This window comes from Vigna unguiculata, chromosome 3 (genome assembly GCF_037176805.1).
Source record: "Vigna unguiculata cultivar grain cowpea cultivar isolate G323 ecotype 2 chromosome 3, ASM3717680v1, whole genome shotgun sequence".
NCBI lineage: Eukaryota > Viridiplantae > Streptophyta > Magnoliopsida > Fabales > Fabaceae > Vigna > Vigna unguiculata.
This window is the reverse complement of record NC_140794.1, coordinates 27,928,925-27,941,332: the sequence shown is the minus strand read 5'-3', so window position 1 is coordinate 27,941,332 and position 12,408 is coordinate 27,928,925. Positions and strand designations below refer to the sequence as shown.

Genomic DNA, 12,408 nt, shown 5'->3' with positions numbered 1-12,408 from the left:
AATTTGTCGTTTTGCGTTTCTTTAAATATTTGGTTGGACCATCGGTTCGTTTGCTTGATGACAAAATCTTTCTTTCAACTATTTCTCATTCAACTTTTGCTCACTAGTCGTAAGTACTAAATGGTCAGGATAATTATGTTTTAAGAAAGTATTGTCGACAAACTTTTGGTAATGCAACAAATTTGATGTGACTCAAAAAAAAAAATTGTTATGTATTGAAAAGTAAATTTTATTAAATTTTATAAATTTTTTTTTATCAAAATACCATACGGTCCGAACGATTATCCTTTTATTATGTGCTACACGTGCTAGCAAAGCGCAGATTACGCAGTACTGTAATCATAAAAATATATTTTTCAAACAATTATTGGGAGGCCTTATTATTATATGATAAGGTGGGTAGAGTCTAGATCCTAGGAGAAAGATGAACCTGCAATGGATTTTTCATTACCACAGTGAACTCTTGTTTCTCTGATAAATCCACGTCCCCTCCCTCTGGAATCTTCCACTCAAAGTTCCAAACCAGATTAGCCACAAAGTACTCCAAGTGAAGCAACGCTAGATTATAGCCAGGGCAAATCCTTCTCCCTGCACCAAAAGGCATCATTTTGATCTCTTTACTACCAGTAATGTCAAACCCTTCATCATTCATAAACCTCTCTGGCTTAAACGCCATTGGATCCTCCCACACCTTAGGGTCCCACCCCATCTCTGCCACCATGAAATTCACTGTCCCATTCTTAGGGACCAAGTAATCATTCAAAACCACGTCCTCACTCACTGCATGAGGCAACACAAAGTGCCCAGGTGGGTGGCGCCTCAAACCCTCCAAAATCACAGCCTTCAGATAAGCTAATTTCTCCAAGTCTTCTTCTTTCACTTCTCCGTCTTCTCTCTCACCCATCACCTCCCTTATCTCGCCCACCAACCTCTCTTGCACATGTGGGTACTTTACCAAATTCGCCATGATCCACTGCAACGCCGTGGAAGTGGTGTCCGTGCCCCCGTTCAAAAACTCATTGCACAGCGTCACAATCTCCTCTTCGTTGAGCTTGCGTTTCTCCTCGGGCAACTCCAAACCCAACAAAGTATCAACATACGAAACAACGCCTTCCTCCTTGCCTTGCTTTTGCTTCCTGGCTCTTATAAGTGGAATCATCACGTCCTCCTGCTCCTGGCGAAACCTAAGCATCTCCTCCCAACGTTCGCGGAGCAAAACGCGGGTGACTTTGGGCCAGAAATTAAGGATGTTGTACCTGCTAAACCCTAGAAGTAACTGTCGTTGGACGCGCTCGACGTCTCTGACTTTGCCCTCGTCGAGTCGCTCCCCGAAGCACATGAAGACGAGCAAGCAGAACATGGCGTATTGGAAGTGATCAATGACTTTGACGGAATCATTGGATTGAGAATCGGATTTAAGGTGAGTGAGGAGGGTGTGGAGGACCCAGTTGCGGATCCCGGAGAAGGACTTGACGCGTGAGTGGTGGAGCATCTCGGAGGTGAGGTTTCGGCGGAGGATACGCCACGTGGGGCCGTAGGAGGCGGAGCTGATATTGCGTTGGTCGCTGGTGAGGATTTTGGAGGCGGCGAGAGCCTTGGGGCGGTCGGAGAAGACGGAACCATTTTGGACGAGGGCTTGGTGGGCGAGGGTGCGGTCGGCGATGAATATGGCTCGTTGAGATCCGATGCGGATGGTGACGATGGGGCCGAACTTGGCGTGGAGGTTTCGGAGAATCGGCTCGAGTTGGCTGAAGGATTTGAGGAGCCATTGGATGCTTGTGAGGATTGGGATGTGAAGAGGGCCTGGAGGGGTGTTGATGGTTTTGGTTTGAAGAGAGAATATGGCTCTTACGATGACGCAGACGCACGCAGAGACTACGATGATGAACCAGGCTTCCATGAGTGTTGCTTGTTGCATCACCTTTCCACCAGAATGAGACCAGTGTTGTTGTAGATAAGGCGCCCAAATATAAGAACCACAAACAATGCGTAAAGGACAGTTTAGTCCCTTAAAAATATCTTCCAAACTTATTTTAATATACAATAATTATATTTTGACCTACTTTCTTTTATCATCTTTTAATTTATTACTCCAATTATTTTTAGATCATTATATCACATTATTAAGTAAAATTCAAAATATATAATTGAAAGATGATTAAAGTGATAAGTTAAAAATGGATAAAAAAGTGTGTCAAAATATTATTAGAGAAATGATACATTGACACTCAAATATGACCACTTTTGTTATCACCTGACGTGGCATCAGCTATTTCATTTAATTTTGTTTTCTTATAACTGACAAATGAAATGACAGTGGTGAAGCGTTTGGGGACGCACTCGCACGTGTAGCTACTTCCCCACTCATCACACGCCACTGACCACTCATCACAGAACACTCACTGTTTTGATATTGGTCTTTCAAAACCAGTCTCCTCCTCTGCTACCCTTCCCGCACACACACCGCTACTCCTCCTCTTCCCGAAACCGCCCCACAAGACCCTTCCCACACACAAACCTATGCTCTACATGTTCTTGAAATCGCACCACAAAACCCTTCCCGCACACACACACACCTCTGCTCCACCATGAGAGAACCCCTTCTGCCGTGATTGTTGAAACCCCAAAACCCCTCTTCGACAAACCCTAACCCAATTTCAATCTTCAAATTGTTCCCTCTATCCCGAATCCCTCTCCACCAACAATTCCCCGCACCTCTCTTCTTTCATTGCTCAATCCCCCAACCCGTCTCAGTTGTCATAAACCCAAAATCCATTTTCCCCTCCCCCTGAACAACACTATCTCGTTGTTGAAATTTAACATGCGACCCAATCAAATGTAAGTTGTAACCCAGGACATAATTTTTGGACAAATTTGATGTAACGTATTGTAATAAATTAATTATCCAAGGGTCTTGGTGGACCCCAGTTTGTTCCCCCCTAGGATGACACACAATATTTCATTTGTTTTTGTGAATGCATTTTCAAAATTTTGATTTGTATTTAAGGTTATAATATAATTGTATTGTATTGGGAATGACCAACTCAACATGTTCATTTCGTTTCTGACCCGATAAATATTTATCATAAAATAACAAGTTTCATTCATGGGCTGAGGTGACGAACAAGGAATCCGAGCAGGATTTGGACCATGCTCGGATTCCGACTTCATATGGAACGTAGCCAAAATGCTAGTGATAAGATTCCAACCTTATACAAATAGGCCCATCATCATTGAAGTATCAGACCCACGATAGAATTTATTAGTGGAGCCCATTAGAATTCATTAGAAATATGTTCTTTGGATGATGACGTGGTTAGTTCGTTCCTAAAAAGAAGGGATTTAATATTCAGCGAAAAAATAGGAATCGACTGTTGATATTTTGCCACACTATACGAATCATGTAAATAGAAGGCCTCTACAAAGGAGAAGAGAGGAAAAGAGGAGACCTTTTTTGGAACCAAAACTATTGAACTCCAGAAAAGAAAAATGCATATCTAACAGTGTAAGAGCCACAAGAGCAATTTGTTCTTGAATTTCGTCTCCCTGAGATTCGAGACCGGAACAATAATATTATAATTTTTTTTTTTTGAAAAATTCAAGTGATGTTTGTTTTCATTAATTATTTTTATTAATATAATTACCATTATTACTAATATAATAATAATAATTATAATAATAATAGTAGTAGTAGTAGTAGTAAACACATAAATATAATTACCATTCTCCGTAGCATTCCATTCCCAAATCCAAAACCCTGATTGTCCATTGTGACGCACCTCTCTTTCCTAGGAGTAGACCCAACGACATCTTAACTCATTTCTTTCTTGAAATCTTTCTCCAAAACAAGAATAGGAAAAAAAAAACACACAGGGAAACACTTTCAGGTGGACCTGCATAGTGCATGACTCGGGCCAATCCGGGTCAATTCTATCAACTTGATTCAGAACTTGAAAGGAACTTGCGTAAATCACGTAGGAGACTTGATCTCAGGTGTTCTACTGAAGGAGCACCATCATCATCTGAACCTACCACTGAAAGTGTACCACTAGAATCACCACTAGTGATTAACATATCTTCTGATCCATCACCTGAACCAGAAATTCAAGAAGATAGAATGGAAGAAAGAACAATAAGAGAGTTGGCTTCACCGGATGCAGCAATTACACAAAACATGTGCATCCAATATCCAGATGGAGAATGTGAGCTTAAGTCTGGGTTAATCCATCTTTTACCCAAATTCCATGGATTAGCAGGAGAAGACCCGTACCATCATTTGAAGGAATTTCATGTTGTTTGTTCATCCATGAGACCTACAACAGTGACAGAGGAACATATCAAGCTTAAGGCTTTTCCATTCTCACTGCAAGATGCCGCTAAGAATTGGTTATACTGCCTTCCGCCAGGATCCATCAATACCTGGGAGACTCTGAAAAGATTATTTCTGGAAAAGTTTTTTCCAGCATCTAGAGTTGCTGCTATTCGCAAAGATATTTATGGGATAAGGCAACAAGAAAGAGAAAGTCTTCACGAGTATTGGGAAAAATTCAAAAAGTTATGTGCTTCATGTCCTCATCACCAAATAAACGAGCATCTCCTCATTCAATACTTTTATGAGGGATTGAGTATCATGGATAGACAAATGATAGATGCTGCAAGTGGAGGGTCATTGGTGGACAAAACGCCAACAAATGCAAGACAATTGATTGAAACTATGGCATCGAACCATCAACAATTTTCCACAAGGAGTAATTCTATAACTCTATTGAAGGGAACCCATGGAGTAGAAGCTTCATATGTTGCAGATCACAAGAAATTAGAAGGGAAGTTGGATGACTTAGCAGCCATGGTAAGGACCTTGACAGACTTACAGAAAAAGCCTATCCCTTCTACTTTATGTGGAATTTGTGCTTCTACTAATCATCCTACAGAGGCTTGTTCTATGTTAAAAGAGACAGGGACGTTAGACAATGAACAACCTCAAGCATATTCTGCAAACATCTATGGCAATAATAGACCACCTCGGCAGCAATACAACCATGATTTGTCCTCCAACAAGTACAACCCAGATTGGAAGGAATATCCCAGCCAGAAATGGGGAAATCAACAGCCTCAACACCAACAAGTCTATGTTCCACCTCAACAGAGGCAACAACCACAACCAGCGACAACCTCTGGTGATTCAAACATGGAGGCAATGATGAAAATGATGGCTGACATGATGAAGGGACAAATCAATGAGTTGAAACAGACGATGGAAGCAACCAATTAGAATTTGCAAAATCAGATTGGACAAATGGCAAATGAGTTAAATCAGATAAAGTCTCAACAAGGCTCAAGCAATTTGCCTGCACAAACTGTAATCAACCCGAGAAATGTAAGTGCTATTACTTTAAGATCGGGTAAGCAAATACAAGGCCTTGGGGATACCCAAGAAGATGAAGATAAGGACAATGAAGTTGTACCTAATGATGAAAGAGGAAGATCAGATGAAGCAACACAAGCAACATCTGAGATGCATGCACCCAGTGATAACTCTAGGTTGGTATCCCCTAATACTTCCTCTGAAAATCCTTCTCCTTATTCTCCTCCTCCTCCCTATCCAAACCGTTTGAAACCAAAAACTAAAAAGATGGAGGAGTTAGACAAAGAAATCCTGAATACTTTCAAGAAAGTGGAGATAAACATCCCTTTGTTGGATGCTGTGAGACAAATTCCTAAATACGCCAAGTTTCTCAAAGAATTATGTACACATAAAAGGCGTATTATGGACAAAGAGGTAGTGAACATGGGAAGAAATGTCTCTAGCTTAATCAAGAAGCCTGCAGTCAGAATGCCGCAAAAGTGTAAGGATCCAGGTATGTTTTCTGTTCCCTGCATTATAGGAAGTACTAAGTTTGACAATGCTATGTTAGATTTAGGAGCTTCTATTAATGTAATACCTTTATCTATTTTTACTTCACTTCATCTTGGACCTCTTAAGTCTACTGGTGTGGTCATTCAATTGGCCAACCGTAGCACAGTTAACCCTGCAGGTGTGCTAGAAGATGTGCTTGTCCGTGTGGACAAGTTAATTTTTCCTGCAGATTTCTATATCTTGGACATGAAGGATGATGAAGGAATGAGTTCAACCACAATCATCTTGGGAAGACCATTCATGATGACAACACGTACCAAGATAGACGTGCATGCAGGATCCTTGACTATGGAGATAGGAGATGAGAAGGTGCAGTTCAACGTGCTAGAAGCCATGAAGCACCCAATTGAAGACCATTCTTTGTTTTGTATTGATTTATTGAGTAATGTAGTGAACAATTATGCTTTTGGACTTTTGGACGTTTTATCTGGTTTTTCTTCTTCTTTGGATTTTTCTCTTTCGAATATTTCGGCCTCAATTTTAGACGAAGGAGAAAATTGTAAAACATGTGATGTTGAGGACGCGGTGTCACTATTTGATACCTCTGTGGCGTCCAAGTGTGATGCTGAGGTGGCTGAAATTACCTTAGGCAGTAAAATGTTGCCATCTGTGGAACAACCACCCACTTTGGAGTTGAAACCTTTACCATCTCATTTGAAATATGTTTATCTTGAAAGGGATGGGAAACTCCCTGTTATTATATCTGCCTTGCTTACTGATGAGCAGGAACAAAAGCTATTGCAGGTTATCAAAGATCACAAGCGAGCAATAGGCTGGACTTTGGCAGATATTCCTGGTATTAGTCCTTCTTTCTGCATGCACAGAATACTCTTGGAGGAGGATGCTAAGCCAGTGAGGCAACCTCAGAGGAGACTGAATCCTCAGCTGATGGAGGTTGTGAAGAAAGAAGTCACCAAGTTGCTACAAGCAGGTATTATATATCCTATTTCTGACAGCACTTGGGTGAGTCCTGTACATGTGGTTCCCAAGAAATCTGGGATCACCGTGGTCAAGAATGAGAAGAACGAGTTGATTCCTACTCGTATTCAGAATAGCTGGAGGGTTTGTATTGATTATAGAAGACTAAACCAGGCCACCAGGAAGGACCACTTTCCTTTACCATTCATGGACCAGATGTTAGACCGATTGGCAGGTAAGTCTCATTACTGTTTTCTTGATGGATTCTCTGGGTATTTTCAGATTTGTATTGCCCCAGAGGATCAACATAAGACTACTTTTACTTGTCCATTCGGTACATATGCTTATAGGAAAATGCCATTTGGCCTTTGCAATGCTCCTGGAACATTTCAGCGATGTATGATGAGTATTTTTACAGATTTGTTGGAGCATTGTATTGAGGTTTTTATGGATGATTTTAGTGTATATGGTTCATCTTTTGATCACTGCTTGTCTAATCTTGCTAGAGTCTTAGAGAGATGTGAAGAAACTAACCTTGTTCTAAATTTTGAAAAATGTCATTTTATGGTGGAACAAGGTATAGTTTTAGGTCACGTTGTTTCCAAGAATGGTATATCTGTAGATCCTGCTAAAATAGATATTATTTCACAATTGCCTTACCCCTCTTCTGTGAAAGAGGTTCGATCTTTTCTTGGACATGCAGGATTTTACAGGAGGTTTATCAAGGACTTCAACAAGATAGCCAACCCTCTCTCCAACTTGTTGCAAAAGGATGTAGTATTTGACTTTGGAGAGAGGTGCAAAGATGCGTTTGATACATTGAAAAAGGCGCTTACCACTACTCCTATTATCCAGCCACCTGACTGGACATTACCATTCGAGTTGATGTGTGATGCATCAAACTTTGCAGTAGGAGCGGTGCTTGCACAAAAAGATGGGAAGCTATCACATGTGATATATTATGCTTCCAGAACGTTGGATACAGCGCAGGCTAACTACACCACGACTGAGAAGGAATTATTGGCTGTTGTGTTTGCCTTGGACAAATTCAGACCATATATACTTGGTTCCAAGGTAATTGTTTATACTGATCATGCAGCATTAAAATTCCTTCTGAAGAAAGCAGATTCGAAACCAAGGTTGATCAGATGGATGCTACTGCTCCAAGAGTTTGACATTGAGATTCTAGACAGAAGTGGAGCACATAACTTGGTAGCCGATCATCTTAGCAGGATTGAAAATGGAGAAGATAACATTCCTATTAAGGATGACTTTCCTGATGAAGTCCTCCTAGCATTGACTACTGTGAAAGGTATGTTTCCTGAACCTTGGTTTGCTGACATTGTTAACTATTTGGTTGTTTCTGCTATTCCTCCTTCCTTCTCCAAATATGAAAGAATCAAGCTAAAAAGTGAGGCAAAGTACTATATATGGGAAGACCCAATCTTATGGCGCATTGGTAGTGACCAAGTCATAAGGAGGTGTGTTCCAGATATCGAGATACCTCATGTGCTTGAGTTCTGTCATTCGTCTCCTTTTGGTGGACATTATGGCACACAAAGAACAGGTAGGAAGGTGTTGGATTGTGGATTATATTGGCCTACCATTTTTAAAGATGCACAGAGGGTATATGAAAATTGTGAGCAGTGCCAAAGGGCAGCTAGATCCATTACAAGAAGGTATGAAATGCCTCAACAACCCATGCTATATTGTGAGGTATTTGATATTTGGGGTATTGATTTTATGGGTCCTTTTCCTCCTTCTTTTGGGTTTTCTTATATTTTGCTTGCTGTAGACTATGTCTCCAAATGGGTGGAAGCCATAGCTACAAGGACTAATGATTCTCGAGTTGTTATGAGTTTTGTCAGGTCTAACATTTTCTGCAGATTTGGGATACCACGAGCCATCATCAGTGACCAGGGGACTCATTTCTGTAATAGGCTACTTGAGAACATGTTGAAGAAGTATGGGGTGACACATCGCATTGCTACACCATATCACCCCCAAAGTAATGGGCAAGCAGAGATATTTAATAGAGAGATTAAAAAGATACTAGAGAAAGTAGTGAAGCCTAGTCGAAAGGATTGGGCCACAAGATTGGATGAAGCACTTTGGGCACACAGGACAGCCTACAAAACACCTATAGGTATGTCACCTTTCAGGGTGGTTTTTGGAAAGGCTTGTCATCTACCTGTGGAGATTGAACATCGGGCTTATTAGGCCGTGAAAGCATGCAACTTGGATTTGGAAGAAGCAGGAAATGAGCGAAAACTTCAGTTGCAAGAACTAGAGGAGATTAGGCTTGCAGCCTATGAAAATTCAAAGTTCTATAAAGAGAAAACCAAGATGTTCCATGACCAAAAGCTTGTGGCTAGAAAGGATTTCAAGGTAGGCCAGAAGGTGTTACTATACAAATCCAAGCTTGGTCACATGAGCGGTAAGTTGCGTTCTACTTGGGAAGGACCATACATTGTTACAGAAGTCTTCCCTTATGGAGCAGTGGAGATCAAGGAAGAATCTTCAGCAAGAACTTTTAAAGTTAATGGGCATCATCTTCGGATATTCAATGAAAATCAAGATATGCTGAATAAGACGATGGATGGGATGAACTTGACTTCTCCCTCATACCTTCCACCTTGAGGAGGTAAGTACACTTCATACTTTTTCTTTGCATTTTATACATATTGAATACATTGAGGACAATGCATGGATAAAGTGTGGGGGTGTGGGGAGATTTCCCCCTTTTCTGTTTTTGTTTTCTATTTGTTTTGTTTTTTTCCTTTTCTAATTTTGTTTTCTGCTTGTTTTTATTTAAAAAAAAAGTTTCTGTTTTCAATAAAACATATTGACATTGGATTTTTGGATTTGATTTACTAATTGGAACGGTCATAATTCTGGGAAAATAAAAGTCATGTGTTATGAGTGGATTGTTGTCTGTGATTTACTGATTGAGTTGATTTGAGAGTTTCTGGAATAAATCTTTTGTGAAAGAGTTTTTGACCTTGTGAGTTTTGAGCTTTATTGTAAGGATGAACTACCGTGTGTCATTCCTATTTTTCTTGTGTGATTTGCTCATGTCTTGTTGGTACTCAAATGTTTAGCTTGATTCTGTTGTTTTGCATCTTAGGTGAACATGCATGATTTGATATGACTGAGGCATTTCTTGTTTTTAGCTACTTGGCCAAATAAGCTAACCATAACATTGATCCATTGGTAGCCCCTTGAGCTTAAACCTCTTTTTCTTGTTTTGAGCATACTGTTAAACCTTAAAAAGAAAAGACCAATTTTTTCCTTACCTTAGGGAGAAAGAAGGAGCTAGTGGATTATGTTGAGATTGGTTGAGGAATAAAGTGTGGGGGTGAGTATTTCCCCCACAAAGTTGTAAAAATGGCAAAAAGGAAAATAATTGTTGATGACAGAGTGTTGAAATGAAAAATGATTGCTGTCTGAAAAAGAAAAAAGAAGAAGAAGTAAAGATTGTTTTTGAAACTGTGCTCCAAAACTCTTTCTTCCTTACTATTTCAAAAAAAAAACACACAAATCCTAAAGTTTTTCCTACCTTTGCCTTGGCCTCATTATAACCTGTTAAAAGTCCTCATGATTTTTGAATGCATGTTTTCTGAAAGCTGTGAATATTAGAGTCTTGCTAAGCATTGAGAGTATTTACTTGCATGGGTATTTTGAGTGAAAACACAAGCCAAAACACTTGAGCGAATCTTGGTGAGAAAATATATATTTAACTTGAGTGTTTCTCTTTCATATTTGATTAACTTGTAAACTCAAAAGATTAACTCATGTGTGAAAAAACAGAATTTTATCCATTTGTTTGTGCATGACAACATGATTTCTAGAAGATTGATCTGTTTCCATTGGTATTCAATTCTTTAATCCACTGAAAATATGGAATAAAAGACCTCAGAATAAAAGTTTTGAAATTGTTCAATTTTGCCCAGGAGTGCAAAAGGATAAGTGTGGGTGTGTGATGAGTTCAAATTTTTGCCCTCATTTAATATTTAAATTTGGGGATTTAATTGAATTTTCTGTGCTTAAAGATTGATTTAATTAGGATTTGTGATTATTGGATTTATTGAGTAAGTTTGGTAAAAGTGGCGTAAAAATTGATTTTAGTTGCATAAAATATTATTGGATATTCTAACGTTTGTTAATGCAGCTGGAATTTATTTTTGGGCAATTAATAGTGTGATTTTAAATATTCAAAGTTACAAAATAAGTCCAAAATCAAGAAATTCTGAAAAAGAATAAATCAGGAGCTAAATGCACCCTCAGTTTTTACTTGCACACCCCTTCTAAAGTAGACCACCAAACAAAAGCCTGTTCTGCACCCCAGTTTTCACTGAGTTGCACCCCTCCTACCACTTAAACTCCACTCAACCAGATCATGCCATGTGGCAATCCTCACCTTTTAAAATTAGCCAACCATAAGCCGCCACGTGTCATAATCCTCCACTCACCCAATTGACCACTCAGATCTTGCCACGTCATCATCACCTTCATCTCCCAAACCCTAACCCTAGTTTCCCTACCACCTTCCATAACCATGGCAGCCGCCGCCGCCATCTCCGGCCGCCACAGTTCGCGCACCTACCACCACCGCGCCTCCATCTTCTTCGCGCCACCATCTTCTCCCGCGGCCACCACCGTCAACTCGCCGGAGTTCCACCACAAATCGCGTGCTCCATTTCCGCAGCCACCGCGAGCACACCACCATCTTCGAACAGGAACTGCACCTGCAACGCGCGCGCCACCACCATCTTCACACAAGAACTGCAACGCGCGTGCCGTTTCCAACAACCATCGCAGCTCCGCGCGCAACCATTTCCGTCCGCACCTGCACCAGCTCGAATCCACCTTCAGATTCACGGCCACCGCGAGATCTTCACGTTCTCTGCACCAGTTCCGCCACCGCGACGCACCAACGACCATCGAGCAGCGCTGCCTCCATCTTCTCCGCGCAACCGCGAGCTCGAACCAGAACCTGCACTTCGCCGGAATCTGCACCATGACAACGCGAGCTCGCCGGAGCAGCCACACGTCAGAGCAGCCGCCGTCACGAGGGAGGGAGAAGAGTGTGAGAGTGAAACCCTAATTTCTGGAGAGAGAATCTGCACTGCCACGTGTCAGCGTCTGATAGGACAATCAAACTGGTCAACTGGTCAACTCTGGTCAACTGGTCAAAGTCAGCAGTCAACATTGGTCAAAACTGCAAATATGGTTAAATGAGAGGGGCAGAATTGGAAATTGGACAGGAATTAAGTTGCTAATTAATTAAATAAAAATAAAAGATTTTAGCAACTGACAGATAAAGCCCAAAGTCCAGTTGAAGCCTATATAAAGAGACTTAAGGGAGCAGAAACGGGGACTGACAATTTTACAACTCACAGCTTAGACACTTAGAACTCTCTGGTTTTGGCAGATACCATCTCCACCACATCTCTCATTCTTTCTTTTATTGTCTTTCTTTCATATCATCATGTATTCCATCAAAGTCATGGAGGGCTAAGCTTTTAAGGGTTGATTCCACTGTAATTTCTTAAATGGATTCTGAGGTTAGA

At 40.7% G+C, this 12,408-nt stretch overlaps 1 protein-coding gene across 1 annotated transcript; it reads right to left on the bottom strand.

The window, feature by feature from the left end:
- Positions 1-336: 336 nt before the first annotated feature.
- On the bottom strand, positions 337-1,953 carry LOC114178791 (cytochrome P450 89A2-like). Its single transcript, XM_028064881.2, has one exon. The coding sequence runs from the start codon at positions 1,916-1,918 to the stop codon at positions 407-409; it is 1,512 nt and encodes a 503-aa protein (XP_027920682.1). The 5' UTR covers positions 1,919-1,953; the 3' UTR covers positions 337-406.
- Positions 1,954-12,408: the final 10,455 nt, after the last annotated feature.

Bases quoted from the DNA above. Each gene is read 5' to 3' on its own strand.
- LOC114178791 (XM_028064881.2), bottom strand. From the start codon at position 1,918: ATGCAACAAGCAACACTCATGGAAGCCTGGTTCATCATCGTAGTCTCT.